Below are 20,125 nucleotides of genomic sequence, written 5' to 3' on the forward strand. Positions count from 1 at the left end.
AAAAGTTAGTTTTAAACCCACAAACTGTCACTGGAACACTGGGGAGATTGATTATTTCTGTGTTATGTGGTCTAAAATATATGCTTCCCAAATGTACCTTGGTGATTTGTGAATCATTCAAAGGAACTTCAAATTAATGGTTTTCGGGAAGATACTATATTCAAATTCCCATCACCAGCACAGTAAAGTTCTTAGATATAAACTTTAAAGATTTAATACATTTTTATTTCTACTCTTCTCCCTTTTCTCAACACAATCCATTAACCTTTTATCCCCAGACAGAGACTCCAGTTGTTTAAAAAGGAAATCACATACAATGAAATCTCTGAAATGATATTCTTTAAGAAGAAAAATATTAGTTTACCGGAGTTGAGACTTTTCCCATAACACACTAGAATATGCATTATTTCACTCATTAGGGTTCTATATCTCCAAGGCAGAATAAGATAAGAGCCATGGAGCATTGTTAAGGGAACTCCTGTTTTTATTAAACAATAAAGAAGTGGTTTAACTTATTGACAACTCAATCTTCCCACAGGCTACATTATCCTGATTGCCAGGGATAGGTTTTGCTGGTGGTTGTTGCTTCCAGTACGTGTGTGTGTGTCTATTTGTTATATTAAAGCTCTCAATTTTTGTGTTACTGAACACTCCACTCATTCTGAGGGACATGATCCTGGGGTGGGATTACCTTTCAAGTCCAGATGTCAACAGAGGAAAACCACAAGGAAGAAGAGTTCCCATATTTCCAAATGAAATGAGGCAGAACAAATGAAAAAGCATCCCTTGGCTTGCACAGAGAACTGAAAGTGTACATTTCTAAGAGGTATAGCCATGTCTGTGCAAGCACAGTAACTCATGTCAAATAAATTGTGCTTTTTGCAGGAAAGAACTCTAGCTCTGGGTTTTCCAAGCTAAATTGCATGAAAACACACAATCCTTTTTCTTCTTATTTGAACTGTTAGATGACGGGGCCAAATTACCAGAAAGACCAAAGGCAGTCTGCAGCCTTTAACAACTGAAAGGACTTATCGCTTCCAATTTGGAAATACAAAAGATCCTGTGTCTACCCCAAACACTCCCAGGTCCTATGCATTTCCCATTAGTTCTGTGAAGAAAGAAAACCTGTAAGTAAAAAGAATATCAAAATTCTCTGGGGTTTTAGAAATGAAGATTATGATGGCCAAAGAAATATAGGCAGCTACTTCCAACTTCTTAAAAGGACATAGACAATTCTCTACCTCTGGTCAAATGCGGTCCCACTGCCCTTGACTTCTCGGTGTCATTCACTCCTACTGGACTGTCAGGAATTATTTTACAGACCCAATCAAAAGCCATTAAGTCTGTAAAGGGAGTCAAGACCTGTGCTCAAGCTGGGCATGGAAGAACCCAAGGGAAGCAATGCATCTATTTTTCAGTACCTGAGACCACTTTGTTTCCAACCTTAATTGCGCTTATGTGTTGGTTTGGGGTATAATATCTCCACTCATCTTGCTCTAGTTTCCACTATTTCACTATTAATACAGACCTTAGGAAACATAATTGCAGTGTATGGTAGACAGTAATTTTCATTAACTACACAGAAGAAAACTGTTTAAGGAGAGACATTTCTTGCCTATTGATTCAATCAAAATGACTTGGAAGAAAAGGTTGTGCTTATTAAATTCTCTTCAAAAAGGTAGTTGTTAAAATTTAAATTCTTTCTCAATAGGCTTTTTTAAAAGTGGTATATAATCTCTTCAGATTTTGTCATTTATGAATTTTTGTTCTTCCCAGTTCCTTAGAAATTTGTGACTTTTATTGGTCTTTGTTTTTTTTAAAGAAGTGGAGAGGGGAGGCCCTTACATGGAGGCAGAGAATGTAATCATCACTGTTATCTGCCAGGCATGGAGTTGCCTAGCAATACTAGGAGAATTAAAAGGGGAAGCGACAGCAAAACAGAATGTTGTGAAATTACCAGAGGGTGAAGTGTTAAACTGGCTTGCAATACTTATCAAGAGGTCTTTAAATGAGAACGGATATAGGATTTTCTAGCAGTGGTATAAAAAATAGCTAATCATTCTCAATGCTCTTCCTATCTTTCATTTGGAGCAGTTTACCCAATGGAATTCTGCTATTTTGAGTTCATTACTGGGCAAAATCTAGGACAGAAACATCTGAGGATAAAACACATCGCCCCTCTGAGCCACTGGTATTTGAGTCCTTTCCAGTTGGACTAATTGAGTACAAGGTACATAAACTTTTTGTACTCTACCATTATTTTATGGGCTTTTGCTCATATGATAATGTTGTTCCCTTGTTGCCCTCTCTCAAATTTCAGAGTCTTCCTTGGAAGTTTTCACACCAAGATAAGTGAGATGGCTACTGTTTGTGACAACCTCTCCCAACCTAGGTCTATCCACAATCTCAACCTTGGGAGTACAAGAGCGGAAACTTCCCTGATATCAAGATCCTATTTGTCGTCTTCTTTTGCCTTGATTGTGCCAAAACCTTCTTTCAAAAATGAAACTATAGCTGAAATCCTGGAAATGTGTCTCTATCTTTGGTTGTTGTAAACTTTGGTTTAACAGTGCCATAAATACAAAATAGAGTGAGAGATTGGCCTTTACAGAGGTGGCAGAAATGGTCAGGAATAAGAAATTTCAATGGCATAACTATAGGATTATATACTTGAGAAATTGAAACACTAAATAAGCTTATGATGGAAAATGATAAGCCATGTGCTGAAACCCATCTTCATGTCAGTAAGGGAATTTGTCAATATTTTGAGTGCTAAGGAGAGCATAGGAATCTGTGCGTAAAAGTGGCTTGTAGTATCGAGGAACGACACACGAAGCGGAAATCAGGAGATCTGGGTTCTAGAAATAGCTATGCCATGAACTATTTGTATCTCTTGGAACATAAGATTTTTAATGTGTAGAATAGGGCTGTTAGGGTATCACCAAGGTCCCTTCCACTTCTCCCATTTAGATTCCAGAATTCTAAGCATGCTTTTGGTCTAAAGAACAACATCTCCAAAACAGGTACATTTATATTTTTCTTCCTGATACTAGTTCCAAACTGGAATGAATAGGGAATTGTGATAAGGTTTAGTTGTTTTTCTACCTTTTGAAGTTACGCATTTATATTGCAATCTCAAATTACTTCAGAACTGTGTAATGTTTAGCACTGTTTATATGTATGTTTTGTTCTTTTTCTATTTCTTTATTGATTTATGGGCAAACACAGCAGCACCTGATGATCTTTTTGAAATAATTTTCTGCTTTTGTTTTGGAACACAGCGTACTCTGCTGACTTCTTTGTTGGCTGCCGATGTTCCTCTTCCTGACTCCTAGGAGCTATGTCTCTAGATCCACTTCCTTTTCATAGTACGCACTCTCTCTTGACCACTCCTCCACCCCCACGGTTTCATTCTTATTGATGATTACCAAATTTACTTTTCTGTCTCTGAACTCTACCAAGTTCCAGATCTGCATCTCTTCATTATATCCCATAAGTATTTCAAATTCAGCTTATCCACACAATCATCTCAGAACTTTCTCGTTGCTAACGCAATTATTTACATTAATTGCATTACTATTCTGCTTCTGAGAGACATTTATTACTCCACGTTCTTCATTCATTCAATCAGCTATTGAGTCTAGTTTGCTAAAGTGCTCTCAGACAAGATATCAAATTCTTATTTCTGTGGTCACTGCTCTGGAAGCAGACCTTACCTTCTCTGAAGTGAATTATGCAAGTCTCCTAACCCATTCTTGTTTCTCCTTACCGTTCCAAGTACTTGTGCCAGATTCATTCTCTGAAGCAAAGCTTCAGCCATTGTATTCCCATTTGTCAAGATAACCAATACTCACTACTAGCAAAACATCCATAAAATTAAGTAAAGAATACCTCACTCTGGTATTTGAGGCCTTTCATGCCATAGATTGAACTAAGTTCATGCCATAGATTGAACTAAGCTGCTATTCTCCTACACCAATTTTATATTTTGACCAAACCAAACTTCTTGCTGAACACATACTATGCTTTCCTTCAATTGCTAATGTTGACCTTCAGACCACTGACACACCCCTCTCTCCTATACAATGTAGCATCAGTTACGCCTATTTGAATGAACATATTCATTAATGTCCTTTTCAAATGCTATTGCTTCCACACCTTTCCTGATATTCCTAGTTAGAGGAAATCTTTCTCTTTTCTTTTAATCCTCCATAGCACCATCTACTTCTCTTCACACACTGATTGTAACTTCATTTGTACTGCACTTATGGGTGTATCGGTTTTATAACTATCAGTAGGTGTAAAGCCCTAGAGATCAGTGTTTGCATCTTTCCCTTCTTTGAATACTCTGAAGGCCTAGCCTGGTGTATTGAGTAGCATTGGTACACAGTTAATAAATTAAGCAAACTTGCAACTTCCTAATTATACTCAGGCTTTTTGACACTCAAAATCTGATATCCAGTGACTGAGTCAGGACTAATAAAATCAATTATCCAGGGTGAGAACAGATTGGGTTCAAGATTAGGCTAAATTTTCAGGTAATCTAAGGAGCTGAAGTTCAAAAGCGTACACTGTTTCTGTTATACACTAAAATTTAAAAAGTTACACATTTCAAAAGTTTTGAGTCACACGATCTTGCTTTGATATCGAGCACAAGCTCATGGTTTACTTAATCTCTTTGAGCCTCAGTTTCCTTATCTACAAGGAGGCAATTCTAACATTATTTACCCCAGAGGGCTATTGTAAAATGATCTGTCAAGTGTTTAGAAAAGGCCCAGTATACAGTAAGCGCTCAATAAGCATTAGCTCCTATGATCATTATTCTCATCATCACCATTTATTAGCCAAATTAGCCAAACTAATAAAGTAAAGATGGTCTTGAAATTCTTTCACACTGGAGATCCCATTCAAATTTCGGAATCTGATTTGGGCTCTGTCCTTACACAGTAATTAAAAAAACTTAAAGAATACTCAGAAACCACCAATTATGAAGTATAAAGTACACAAGAATAATATCTAGAAGGAAAGATTAGAGAAACTGAAATTATGGTGCTTAAAAAGGCATTTGGTAAAAGATTTATTTGTCTTCAAAAATATTTACAATTCAGAAAATGAAAACAGTGGCAGCCTGGTCCTGGTTTGCTTTCCAGTGAGAATATTGACTTCCATACAAAATTAGCTGTTAAAGTTATATAGAAGAGGAAAACAAAAATGTCCCTACACCATACTGGAACAGACTAGCAAGGGAGCCATGGAGTCATTTAGAGATAACGATTGCATCTTATATTCCTGGAATGATGTTAATATGACCTCATTCAAATAAGGCAAAGGTAGGTGGTTTACACAGTTCTTCCCAGCCATATAATAATGTGAGGATTTGAGGAGCTACCATGGATTCTTCTGATTGCTTCACGTTCTTACCTGAACTCTCATCCAGACTCTCCTCAGAGACATGCTCATTTTGATGGACCCACTCGCCATTGCATTTGAAGAATATCTGCATGGCTGGCCTTGCTTTGCACCTCAGTGCAATGGGGTTGCTCTTGATGATATAAGCATCATCTGGCTCCTCTATGAAATGAGGCAATGTTCCAGGAGCTGATGGGATGGATTCAGGGAGGGCTTCGCCATTGTCAGTTCCTGCGAAATTGAAGAGGACATTAGAAAACAGCCTACATTGGCAGCACATACATCAAGATGCAAAGCACAACCCACACCAGCTCTAAAAATTTGTACTATAAAACTGTGCATCAGAGTAATACATCATACTTGTGAAGCCTGTGTAGATGAATTATCTTCTAGAGGCAGAGCTAGCACAATATGGTACCTTAGCTGGACTCAGCTTCTAGTGTTACTGGACAAGTGAAAATAGTGAATCGGAGACTCTCTCAAACTAGTTTTGAATCTGCATGTCTTTGCTGAAAGAACTGAGATAAATATCTGTGGGGTGAAAAGTTGAATCTTAAGATTCAGTCTGATGAGTGGTTACCTCAAAGTGTTCAATAAGGGCTCCAAGCTTCCTTGAAACTTTGAAAATAGTGATGGGAATAGATTTTGTTCTCCAATAAAGGAGTGTGAAGAACAATGATCTTAGTGAAAGACGCTCAGTCATAAGACATGTCCAAAAGATTCCAAACTGTCTGCTTTCTTCACGTACAAAAGTCTGGAGATTGTCTGGTATTCTGCCTAAGACGGGATTTTCCCCCAAAACTCACCAACTTACTAAAAACAACAAACCTTCTAAAAAGAATGTGCATTTATTTTGCTTGCCTCTGGTCACCATTCTCTACCCCAGCACTCCCCCCCCATATACTATGAATCTCACTTTCCAGACGAACTAAGACAAATCACTAAAATAGTTATGAACTTTTAGTTTAGGACCTATAATTATATTTGCTTAAAGGGAAGAACTAGGTACAAATCTACCCTAAATTTTGAGGGAAATGAGCAGAGAGAAGCAATATAAGAAGGGAAAAGCAGGAGCCAAGACATTCCTTCATTGCTTCTTCACTACATTTAGCAAGGAGTTAAGTCCCAGGAAACTACCATTCAGTTAAGGGAAGAAAGACGTGACTGCTGAGCGGTGTGGAGATGACCAAACAGAATGATATCTTCTGCCTTCCAAAGGCCACTCCAGAGAAAGAACAAGGAAAGCAAGGATTTCAATACCAACATCAACTATGCCCTGGAAAGACACATACATCAAGATGCAAAGCACAATCCACACCAGCTCTAAGAATCTGTGCAAACTGATCTTTAGGACTAAGCTGGGGAAAGGGAACTAGTGAAACCACTGGAAGAATAATCTAGTTCATCACGAGGGAGCCTAGGAGACAAGGCGCATCCTCTGACCTAACATGGCCTTCTGTACGCTCTCTGTAAATCTGAACCAACAGAGCCTCTTACTATTCACAATCAAGTCAACAATCTCAATCAGTAAGCACTGTCAAATGCAAACATAATTCACAATATTAGGAGTAATATTAGGAGTCACAAAAAAGATGTGACTGCCTATAATTGTATTTTTCTGTAAGGAAGAAAATAAAAGACACTGAGTTATAAAAAAGACTCCCTGCCATTGGGAACACACAAGCACTTTCCATACCACTGCAATGAATTATACATAAACAATGGTTTGATCCTTCAAACTATTTTATTCCATTAAATACATCAACCTAAGGGGGAAAATGCCTCCCATAATAAAGAGTTTAAGATACCGTAAGCTTTAAAATGCATTTGTAATAGAAAAGCTAATTCATGTGTAAGTAACTGGAAGCACCAAAAAATCATCATAAAGCAAACACTATAAATAGTAAGAGAATAAACAATTTTATGTCATAAAAGTACAATAAAGTCACTCAGAAAATAAAGTGTGTATATATCACATGGAATAAGAAAGGTTTCAGGATAGAATCTGAGAGTTTTTTTAGTGTTTTAAATTATATTTACAAGGGACTTCATAAAATATATCACATGTTAATTCATTTTGTTACTGACTGCTCATGCCAATTTCCATCTTCAATAAATACCAAGTCCCCTCAGGCTTTTGTAAATCCATGCATTAGAGGAAATGACAAAGGTATTAAAAGATTTTATATGGGCATCAAACAACTCACACTCCCAACAGGGGCTTGATTTCTGTCCAAAGTAATTCATTGTTACACAAAAGGGTCACCTGATAAAGAATATATCCCAAACCCTATGGTGGTACCCTGAGTGAACAGCCACAGGCATACATTTTGAGTGATGCATTTTTGCTTAACTGGTAACAATGCATGACTGTGTGAAGGAAATCCTGAAATGGGGAAGGAGGGGTGGGCATCATAAATAACAATCTGTAAGTAAATAGTGAGGCCACATTCATCCAGCATAAATAAAACGACAAACGAAGGCACTAGATCGAAAGATAAATCAAGTTTCAACCATCCAATTCACAAAACACAGAGAGATCTGAAAGCAATTAGGTTATCCTCCTGCTATTTTAATAAATGCCCTTTAGATAAAGTAACAAGTTCAGCTTCCATCTGAAACACAGAGCAGGAGAGTGGAATGGAAAAGGCTGCGGATAAGTGACCTGGCTATCTCAACGACCTCCATTAAGAAATCAATCAATTTTAATGTTCAGAGGATTAAAAAAAAAAGGCAGAATGCAACATTATATCCTAACTAATACTGAAGCCACATCAAAGTCCTGTGTGTATAGGAAAAAGGCCAAGATCCATGAAAACAAAAATCAAATTAAAAAATCAATTTATTAGGGTGGCTAGGGGAAGGTGAGAGATCATAGGTATATATTTGTTTATGTATTACCATTTATTTGCATCCTTCCAAGACTAAATTCACTTATTAAAGAAATTTCTTTAATTAAGTGAAAGCAAAAGAATGATACATTTTCTTTTCTTTTTTTTTTTTGCTTCGTATAGTGAAATATTGGGAGTGGCATTTACCTAACATGGTCTCAATCCCCTGTCCCTCCCTTGAGTTCCTCTCTGGGCTCAGGCTGGAATTCCTGGTGCAGCAATGCCCTAGCCTTCAGATGCCTTCTTTGTGGCAAGAAGGCTAGATTTCCCCAGCAGGCTGCCCTTGAGGAAGACACTCCTTCCTTACTCCACAAGGCTGGGGTCATCTTCCTCCCTCTCACCTCATGGATGCCTATCATACTCAACCTTGTCTAGAGGCTCAGAACTGAATTGTTGAGGAAATTCTCAGGTGATACATCAAGAAAAAGACAAGGGAAGGGAAGAAAGAAAGGAGCTGAAGTGGGAACTTCTAAGGGGCTAAGAAGTTGTTGGCAGATCCTGTTGTTTGGAGAGGGGTGGGGACGGTCGCTTACTTTAATAAATGCTTTTATGGAAGGCTGTATGAATACTTCTGGGCTTTGAGGGAAATTTGCCTGTAATCTCAATATATTTGCCACCACGTTAACATTCAGAGAAAAGTTCTAAATCTGATGTGACAAATGCTGGCAACTGTCTGACCCAGTCAACTGCCTTCTCCCAAACCACTTTTACAGGAAAGCCTGGAAAGGTCAGGGGCTCAGTTTACTTCTTTACAGGTAGGAATAGTCATGTGACATTGATCTAGCAAATGAGTCACAAACAGAAGTTTAAGAAAGCTTTTATTTTCCTGATAAAAGGAATAGATGTGGTTAGTACTGTCCTTTCTCTCATTTTTTCCTGCCTTAACTGGGGAAAATCATGAGAAAAAGTCAAAGAAGGGCACAGAGGTACCAGCTCTGACAACACTGAGATAGGCTAGACTAACACCAGGAGGCATCTGCCTCTAGAGAATTTGGTGGTTGTTTTTTTTTAAATCTTTGATTATTTAACCTACTGATAGTCAGATTTTCTGTTGTTTTCGCATGAAACACTCCTCATTGATACAACTAGATCTTCCTTCTTACACAAAGCCAGAGCTCCAAGCTTCACTTAATCAAATCCCAATGCTTTGAGGGTTAAAGAAAGAATTTTGGCAGGCTTAAAAATGTGGAAACTGTATAAGCAGAAAGTGAAAGTAAGAACTATCATTTACTGAATGATTACAGGTTATGGTAATAAACCTTCTACATGGATTAGGTCATTTAAGCTTTACAGCAATGCTCTGAGGTGGGTATTGTAAGTATCCCATTTTGCATTTGAGGAAATGATTTGGTTACGTGTCTTGTCTAAGGTCACATGGCTGCTTAATGGGGACTCAGAATTTGAACATAGGTCTTTGACCCCAACCACCTCACAATTCCATTTCAGGTCAGATGAACGGACCCTTAGAAATCTGATAGTGTAATTTAGTGAGTGTCTGCCTCATAGCAATAGCATACAGTTCATAAAACCAAAAGAAGATGATATAAAATGATACATTATCTGTGTGGCACCCCACCACTGACAGTAAGGATGATACTCATCTTAAAGATGATTCAGTTACCCGTCTGCTGGATTTTGAGTCCAGGTCAGGATGGGTGTGTTATGGACATATCCCAGAAAGTTCTTGAGAAAATAAATATTTTTGAGAGAACAGCACAGCAAGCACAGTAGTGCCCCTTCAGCTGCATTTTCACTTTCCGCGGATTCAGTTAACCTAGGTCAACTGTGGTCTGAAAATATTAAATGGAAAATTCCAGAAATAAACAGTTCATAAGATTTAAACTGTGCACCATTCTGAGCAGCATGATGAAATCTCTCGCCATCCTGATGAGTCCCTCCTGGGATGTGAATCCTCCCTTTGTCCATAGTATCCCCACTGTATATACGCTACCCACACGTTAGTCACTTAGCAGCCCTCTTGGTTATCACATGACTGTCACGCCATTACAGTGTTTGTGTTCAAGTAACCCTATTTTACTGAATAATGGCCCGAAACTCAAGAGTAGTGATGCTGGCAATTTGGACATGCCAAAGAGAAGCCTTAAAGTGCTCCCTTTAAGTGAAAGATAAAAGTTCCCAACTTAATAAGGAAAGAAAAAAAAATACGCTGAGGTTGCTAAGATCTATGGCAACTTTTATTACAGTATACTGTTATAATGAAATTTTATTAATATTGTTAATCTCTTGCTGTGCCATTAAACTTTATCATAGGTATGTACGTATAAAAAAAAGCCATAGTATATATAGGGTTTTGTGCTCTCCTAGGTTTCAGGCACCCACTGGCAGTCTTGGAATGTACCCCTGGGAGATAAAGGCAGACTACCATACTCCACTAATTATATTCAACTCACTAGGCATCCTCACTAAAGTCGGAAACGGACAAAGAAATCAAAGAATTCTTGTTGTCTGAGAATAAAATAAGGAGAAGGATTTTCCAATGTTTCATTTGGAAAGAGTTTCCTGTTCTTTTAAGCAGGAATATTTAACTATTAAAACTCCAATTAAAATACAAGGAGCATAACAGGAGATAGCGAACCTTAGCAAGAGAAAGAGAGGAGGACTAGACCATTGTCATTCTATTACATTTATCCATATAAAACTGCCAAATATTTGGCTGTTTGATGTGTTAAATCTGTTATGGGCACACTGGAGGCAAGTCATCCCAAATTGGGATTCGTAAAACCCTGGACCATCAGTGAGGAATGCGGGCATTCCATGGGTTTAGAGTAAAAGTGAAGTGAAGCTTCAACAGATTTTGAGAAATTCTATATTATTGTCATGCTTTTTTCCTGAGAGTACCTTGAAATAAACGTCATTTTTTTCTTCTGTTTCTCAAGTACGCTTGTCTTTTCACTGGTACAAAACATTCATATTTATTCCAAAATCGTACCAATGATCCTGCCATAAAGCAAAAACTAAATTTGGTAAAATCAAAGAACTTTAGAATCAAATAACCTGACTTGAAGTCTGAGTTAATTCTGTGACCTTGGGTGAGTAATTTAATTCTGAGGCTCCATTTTTATCATCTATAAAAATGGGTGATTAAAATTCATTAATCATGTTAATATATGTGAAAAATATAGTAAATGATTAAATGTTACACAAATATATCCAGCATCATTGCCTGGATAAAGAATAGCAAACAAAAAAAAAAAAGAGAGAGAGAGGATTGTAATTATGATCTCTATGATTTCCATTCCCAAACTTATTATCTTAATATTTATATTTCAACTTTGTGATTACTACTATTTTCATCTCAGAGCCCTTATGATATGCACTGCTGTTTCTAACATCTCTTTACTATTTATTACCTATATATATGTTAGTCTCTGAAAACACGCTGTGAAACATTTATTTATTCAATAAACATGTAATGAATGGTTACACCATACACCAGGCATGTGGTTGTCTTGCAAAGCACTGTGATAATGCACATGGATTTCCCATTGGCCAGATTTCAAAACTACTGGCTTTAATAGGCAAGCAGAACACAGGAGATTTCATAGTATTCCAGAGCCCCTCTCACTGCAAAATTTAAATGAAGCAAGGCAGCCTAGAAATATTTCTTTAAATTCCACTCAATGTCTGAGAACATATTGGTTCATGGCAATACGCAAGTCAGAGCAGAAAGCCATACCAGGGAAACCAAGTTACATAATCTAAGACAATACACTAGAACTGGGATCTCTGCTTTTGTTTATGTAAATGTGACTTGTCTCCATATGGTTATTTAATTAGATAGGGAATGCATTGTACCCATTTAATGCAGAACAACAGCCGGAATTTTACATACCAAATATTTAATGCAATTTATGAAACACAGACTCCTTCCCTAGGCCTCAATAAAAGTTTTCTTTTTTAAACTCAGAAACTACTCTGCCTTCTTCCCAACCTCTAATAAAAATGGAAATGTTTTAGATCACTGCATTTGCATAGTTTACCTCACCTGTGTAGATCTTATATATTGTCAGTTTAAAATATTATTCTATTGAGCAGATCTTAAATTCTGCAGAGTGGAAGATAGGAAACAACACTTACAACACAATCAAAGCTATCTGAAGAGCCATTCTTAGTTCCTGAAACAAGAAACTTCAGATTTCAGTAGAGTTTACAAAAACACATTCATTATTCCCCCAATTATCACAAATTACCTTAATATATTCAATCATTTTTTAAACCATCATATACCCACTATACGTAAACTGTATACCTACTAAGGCAGACAATGTTCTAGGTACTGGGAATTTAAAGATAACGAAGATATAACTAATTTCCTTAAGGAGCACACAGACCGAAATTAGCAACAAATAGTAACTAGATGACAATGACAAGCAAGGTAACGGTAACTTGGAAGTATATACAAAGTGTCACAGGAGCACAGAGGAAGGTTTGTGGCAGACATCACAGGGATTACATTTCAGCAGAGTTTGGATATATGAGTGGAATATGTGAACAAATGGGAGAAGGCATTCCCAGGGAGGCCAAGGCATGGGCAGAGATACAGAGGTGAGAGGGAAATAAGGCTGAAATGTCATGTGCCATGAGTGCAGGGAATGGAAGGCGAAAAGTTAGGTAGAGCTAAATCTCATCTTCATTAGAATTCACATTTTAAAGAGGTTACTTTGAGATTTGTACTAAACCATTGGCCCTATTTAGCGCTCACATCTCTTGACTTGTTTTTCACGAAGAGCTGTCTGAGATGTAGATATAGAATAACCACTAAATTATAAGAGAAAGATAGAGAAAGATAGCTGCTGTGGTTTAAAGCATGTGCCCTAAGGCCAGTTTAAAGTAATTCTGTTTGCATACATTGAATGAGGGAGAAACTTTGTTCTAATACGTAGCACAGAGTTATTCTTTCAGCAAAAGTAATACATACAGATGACATATCTCCCAAGGGTCACAGGAGAATTTTTTTGTTTCGGTTTGGTTTTTAAGTTGCAACCACCATTTTAGCTCTTGCTTGAGTCATCTGCAAAATTGACTTCTGAAATTGGGTCTAAATCAGAGATTTTACATTCATTCTGGTAGTAGGCCTTGCTCATTAATGGAAACAAGCAATGTACAATCAGATTTAGTATAAGGCGCCTGTCCCATTACGGTTTCTCTGAAGGGGCTTTGAAGAGGCAAAACTTAGGCAAATGCTTTTTTCCAGGTAGCGGGATTATTGATTATTTAAATTTTTATTGTTTTTGCTTCTTCTATATTTTTAAGTATAGACAATAAATATTTAGAATCAGAAAATACACACACACACACACACACACACACAATTCTCTGTTCCAGTTAAGGAATATAAAAGGCTCTGTAAAAAATGAAAGCTTCTAGATTTTACTACATGGTGTCTAACTTCTAGTGTATTAAAATTCATGTATTATGGAACAACTAAATAACAAATACGTGTCTTGGAAAAAATAGAAAGAAGTAGATTTCAAGATTTATAAAAATTATTCATTTTAAAAAGTAAGAAAAGAGACTATTTTCCTGGAAACAGTGGATGAGATGGAGCATATAAATGGTTTCTTAATTTTTTCCACCCAACAATGGATAAGTGTGTGTATGAATAAGTTCCACTGACTAGTTTTCAAATTCATCTGAAAACCTAGTGGGATTTGGGAAAGGTTTTGCTTTCAAAGTGTTATCGCTTTTCATTTGTAACTGACAGTTTTCAAGAGTGAGGCCATTCATAGTTATGGAAAAATGGTTGTTTTAATGCAACATTGAATGACAGAAAACCAAACAATCAAACACCAGTCTCATATTTTTCATTCTTGGAAAATTACCTTTCAGGAAGAGCTTTATGTTTTATGTTCTCCACACTAATACAGCAGCGACTTTCAATCTTTTTATGACAAAAAAAAAAAAAAGAAGGAAAAAAGAGGGAAAACAAAAGCAGAAGGAGCAAACATGAAATTCTCTTTGAAATAAATACTCTTCCATTAGATGTTAGGTCACATTTTAAAAACTCAGATTGTGACCATTTAGTATCAACATTTAAATATGGGACAATGTGACGAGACATGATTTGATACAATTTTTTGTATGTGACCTGAACTCAGGTAAAACACAGTGGGAGCTCATCTCAGATAAAATTTAGGCCAACTCTCTTATTTTAGAAGTCATCCAGGCCCTCAGAGGTTAAACAATTTCTCAGAGTTCTAAGGGGCAGATTTGGATTGAGATCTACTGACATCTGGAATAGTATTTTCCCCTCCATACCAGGCTGCTTTTGTTTGGGTGGGACACAAATGACTAAATTTACAACTAAATTTTGTGTTATTATCTATTGAGAAATTTTACCCAGAAAACAGTCTTGTAAAATCTCTTTTATGATGCCCTTGTAACTTGCAAACATTCTAGTAAAATCAAATACAATGAAAAAAATAGTCTTAAACATGTTACGACGTATTTTCTATGGAAAATTATGGCTTACTATAAAATGCTAAATTATAGAAAAAGAATAATATATATTTTAAAAAACATTGTTATCCATCATCACCAAATTCCCAAAGAATAATACTATTAATAACTTGGTACATTTCATTGCCCTATCTTTCTTTTTCAGATGTATATTTAATATTTTGGCTTGCTGTACATAGGGTACATATATATTTGCAAGATGTTATCTCATTTTGTCATAGTATTAATTTTTCATTAAACTGATTCTTAATGATTGAGAGTAAATACATCAGTTTTGATCTTGACACTTCCTTACTATTTAACATTTAGTTATTTCCAAATGTTAGGTTTATATTGATATTATGATTCTCCATTTATCATCTATATCCTGATTACATCCAAATTTGTATCTTCAAGACAGTTCTCTCTCTCGAGCTTCAAGTCTGTACATTAAGTTGTTTCTAGATGTGTTCACCCAAATGTCCCCATAGACCCCTCTAACTTCTTATGCCTAAAACAGAACATATTGCTTAGCCACTCAGACTTGTTCTTTGGCCTCGGTCCCCTTAATCAAAGAACAGCCCTAGTATTCACTGAGGTTCCCAAGCTAGAACCTGCAATATAACCTAATTTTCCCCTATTCAACCCCTACATCCAAGTTATCACTAAGCCCCATTGGTTCGGTCTCTTAAATATCTTTTAAATTCAGTAACTTCTCTTCATCCCTTTTTCTATTACCCTGGTCACCACCACCGTTCTCTTAAATTACTACAATTGGCCCTAACTATCTTCTCCATCATTCTTGTTTGCCCTCCTTCAATCTATTCTATACATTGCAAGCAGAACGAGCTTTCCAAAACATAAATTTGAATACGTTATTCTGTCTTAAAACTCTTCAATCCTTTAGATAAGATCGCTTTTTTGACACAGCTTTCAAGGACTTTCATGACTTGGTTTGTGCTTTCATCTCTAGCTTTGTGCCTAATCACCTCAGCACGAGGAGGCTATAGAGACGGCGTCTCAATTCTTTCAGGGATCAAATGCTCTTCACTTGGGACCTGCACACATGCTTTTCTGTCTACCCATAATAACATCCCCTTCTCCCCCTAAGCCTTTTGCTTATAGTCCATTCTCCTCCTTCAGGTTTAGGTTAATTGACGCATCTTATGTGAAGTCCTAGGGCAACAATGCAAATTCTGAGTTACATTCCTCCTCTTTGTCCTTCCATAATACTTTGTACTACTAAATAATTATCCACGTACATCAATGCACCTTCCTCTAGACTGAAGGCACAGGATGTGAGAATCTAAATAAATAGATAGATAAATGAAGCTATGATGAAACTTCGTGACCATTGCAATAAGTATGTATGAAGTGCCTGTGATGTGTGGCTAAATTCATTTTCAAAAGTACTATGCAAACTGACATAGACACCATCACTATAGGAGTTTATCAATTTTCCTCATCCTCACCAGCAATAAACATGATATTTGGGGTTATCTGTTAACTGATAGGTAAAATGAATATTAATTGTTTAATATATACTTCTTGATTACTAGCAAATTTTAATATCGAAACACATTTATCAATTATTTTCATTTACCTCTTTATGAAGTTCATGTTCATATCTTTTACCATTTTGATTTTATGTTTTACAGAGTTTTAAGAAGAATTAGCTGTATAATCTCTAAAAATTAATAAAACATAACTTGATCATATAGTTTCCATTGTTTTAGGATCAAGTGCTTAATAATACCAATAAGGCCTTACTTTTTATATTATTTCTTCCAATACATTATTTCCTTCATTCATCACTCATTTGGAGTTAGAAAAATCAAGAGATCAGTTTCACTATTCCAAAAGCAACAGAATTTTGACTAGCATGGTTAGCTCTAAACAAAAAAGGTCTTATGCAGAGGAGGATCCACATCTTTAAAAGAAATCACTCTTTTATGTGGTCATAAAGAAAAGCAAAAGGAACAGGATTTGTCTTCCATTTCTTAATGAGATGACCTTCTTTGCACAACAAGGTCCTTCTTCTGGAAATCACATAAGATGTTGGTATGAAGATGAAGTTTTGATGCTCGTCTGAAATCCTTTAATTCCTTTGTCATTTTTCTTAATGCACAGATTTAGCTGAGCCTGCTGGGATGTGGTATTTAGTAAAGACTGACAATATACCACATGGCCCTAGTGAGCAGCAATAGAAACTGTGTCCTGATTTGATACGACAGTTGACAGTTATCTGATTGGGAGGTGGAACTTGTACAATAAAGAGGGCTTAATTTCCTTATCCTCCTTAGAGAAGATGCTAGACACTGTCAGAAACAAATTTATACCAAGTTGTATTGAAGGCACAAAATACTGTTCCTTCTGCTATCTTATCAAAAGGCAGCCTGATGTAGGTAAACAAATGTGGGCTTTGGAGTTATACAGAGCTAGATTCAAATCCAGGCTCTCTTACTAATTAGTTATATGATCTTAGGCAAGATATGTAAACTCTCATAGCCTCCCTACTCTTCCACATTGAAAGAGAATAATATAGCCCTACAAAGCTACTGTGCACTTTCCAGTAGATAAATGTAAATTGACTAGGTTATTTCACATCAGATAATAGGCACTTGATATATAATAGAAATTGTTAGTATATCATTAATTATTAAAGGAAAATTAAGAGATGGATGGATAGGTTAAGGATGAAACAGACGTAGATTTGCATCCTGCAGATTATTTTGTTTGTGATGAAGAAATTGCTAGAGCAAGAGCCCACTCTACTCAGCAGCCCTTCAAGAAATGCCTGAAAATTTGACGTATTTTTTCTTTACAAAGCAATATATAAGATCACAAACCAGCAAACAATTCTGGGGACCCGGGTATTCTTGGAGGATTAAGGCCACTTGCCTTTGCTGTAATGTGTTTGGTAAATAGCTTTATGTACATGATTTGAAAACCTGAAGTTGTACCTTGAGAATTTGGCATTTGACTTATGGAGCTTAACAAAAAAGCAACAACAAAAGCCGACTACATACTTGAGTGGCTTAGTATTGCCTAATCAGCTTAATTGCACTGAGGTGAATCCTGGTATGCACACTGTCAGCAAGAAGAATGGGGAGGGGTGGGGGGGGGAAGAGCACTCTAATGGAGCAAGTTTAATTGCATTATGTGATTTAATTATTTAGCTCTCTCAGCACCCTACTTCCATGTATAAATGAATATGAATCAGATAATCATGTGCATATTGCTGGGCCATTCCAGTTTGCTATTTATCATCAATAGGTTGAAAGCTTGCAGGTATCTATGGCTCAGAGCAAGCATTTTTAATTTTGTAGGCACCTGGGGTCTGGGTCACGAGATCGGTAATGACCTGTGGTACTACTGAACAAGTTTGGAAATTAAAAGAAACAACCAACACTAGTTGGTCTTTGGGGGGAAGATATTAAACCATCAATCACATGAGTCAACGTGTCCTAGAAGGAACGAAACATTCCCTAACATTTGGAGGTGACTTCCAGGGCAAAGATGTGGGGAGTCTAGAGAGGATCAAAATTTTTTTGTCAGGTAAGTGAAGCAAGGAAGGGAAAGGAAAGAATGGATGTTGATATCATTACACTACCTTTTTTTTTCTCTTGTCTCTCAGACTCTTTTTTAGAGCCCAAAAATGCATTAAAACCTGTTTGACGACAGTGTTCTCCCAGTCGAAGACAGTCTCTATGGCCATCCCAAATATCAAATCAGAGAAACGATGGCATTGCAAAATCCCAGGAAGGAAAGATTTTCTGGTATGTTTTTGTAAAAGTGGGACTTATACGTTTCAGATATAGTTTTACCTAAAAGAGCTAACACCTACTTATTTAGAATTGATCTTTAGGTAAATCTAGAATTATTAACCCAAGGTCTCAAAAGAGCCAGTGGTGTTTATAGTTGATTAGGGTTAGAAATCAACATCACAACCACAAAGGAAACATAAAGCACACTTAGCACCTATATATGAAGACAATGTAACAATATCAAGACATTAAAAATCAGTGTTGGCAGTGCTTAAAGTTGACAGTATGATGTACAAAACAGCAATGCCAGACAAAGCTGACAAGAATGACATTACAAGTTGCTCACTGGAAAAAACCCTAGATATGTGCTACATTACCATTTCATCCCTGTAATATAATTCCTAGGATGGAAAATTGAAAGAGCAAACTAAGGCTTAGAGGTTATGTTTTCCAGTGGGTATATGACAATATATCAACTTTAAAAATGAAGAGTTGATTACACAAGTCACAGTAAACCTGACTGGATGTTGTCCATATTTTGGGAAGGAACCTCTGTAGTACAATAATTACCATCATATACAAGAGTTCAAATTAAAACACCACCTCTGGGGCTGGCCCGGTGGCACAGAGATTAAGTTTGCATGTTCCACTTCGGCGGCCCAGGGTTTGCCGGTTTGGATCCTGGGTTGCCGACATGGCACCACTTGGCAAGCCATGCTGTGGTAGAAGTCCCAAGTGTAAAGCAGAGGAAGGTGGGCATGGATGTTAGCTCGGGGCCAGTCTTCCTCAGCAAAAAGAGGAGGATTGGCAGTAGTTAGCTCAGGGCTAATCTTCCTAAAAAAAAACACACAAAAAAAACCCACCACCTCCTTTTTCATCTATTATATATAATGCCACTAGGAAGACAAGAGAATACCTCTGGAAGTCCTTAAGCAAAGGGACCAGGGAAGAACCTAAAAGTGTCAATTCAGAACAAAACAAAAAGTAACCAAGGAGCCTACAATTGTTTATTATTCAGTGTCTCAAATGCAACTTGAGCTGATTTTTGTGTCTTTAAATTTTTTTTTTTCTAGGCGACTCTCCATTACAGGGAGAAATCCATAAGAAAATGTGCTGAAAGGAGAAGTGAAGGCACAATAAATTTTGACCCATGATGAATACAAGTAATCATTTGTTCATTCATTCTCAGACAGGGTCAAGGACAGGGCCAGTGTGCCTGGCCCTGTGGCTGGCACAGAGACAGTCATGGAAGGTATTGAAAGATCAGGTATATCAGTATGCAACACTTACTGGAACAAACTGAGAATTCACATGTCATTAAAAAAAAAAATATGGTGGTGAGAAGGGGGACATTCGAATATTCAGAGAAAACCAGTATATATGAGATAAGCATTTATCCCTCCTGGTTAATTTCCCTTCCCTGGATGGGAGAAAGGAAAAAGATTTTCTTAATATGAGAAAAAAAGTTAATCCTTCATCTCTCAACATTTAAAGGTTTTGGAAATAATCCTGTAGAGATTAAAACGTTAACATCACAAAAAACAAAACAACTCTCTTGTCTTCCATTTTCCCCTACGTGTGTAGTACCCACCCGACTCC

At 36.8% G+C, this 20,125-nt stretch overlaps 1 protein-coding gene across 8 annotated transcripts in view; it reads right to left on the bottom strand.

Annotated features, from left to right (window-relative positions):
• Positions 1–20,125, bottom strand: part of UNC5D (unc-5 netrin receptor D) — a 503,297-nt gene that overhangs the window by 217,997 nt on the left and 265,175 nt on the right. For all 8 annotated transcript variants that reach the window (XM_070499928.1, XM_070499923.1, XM_070499924.1 and 5 more), the window contains exon 2: positions 5,422–5,640. In XM_070499928.1, the coding sequence (XP_070356029.1) occupies positions 5,422–5,640 (219 nt within the window). The remainder of the gene's footprint in view (positions 1–5,421; positions 5,641–20,125) is intronic.

Source organism: Equus asinus, chromosome 27, assembly GCF_041296235.1.
Source record: "Equus asinus isolate D_3611 breed Donkey chromosome 27, EquAss-T2T_v2, whole genome shotgun sequence".
Lineage (NCBI taxonomy): Eukaryota > Metazoa > Chordata > Mammalia > Perissodactyla > Equidae > Equus > Equus asinus.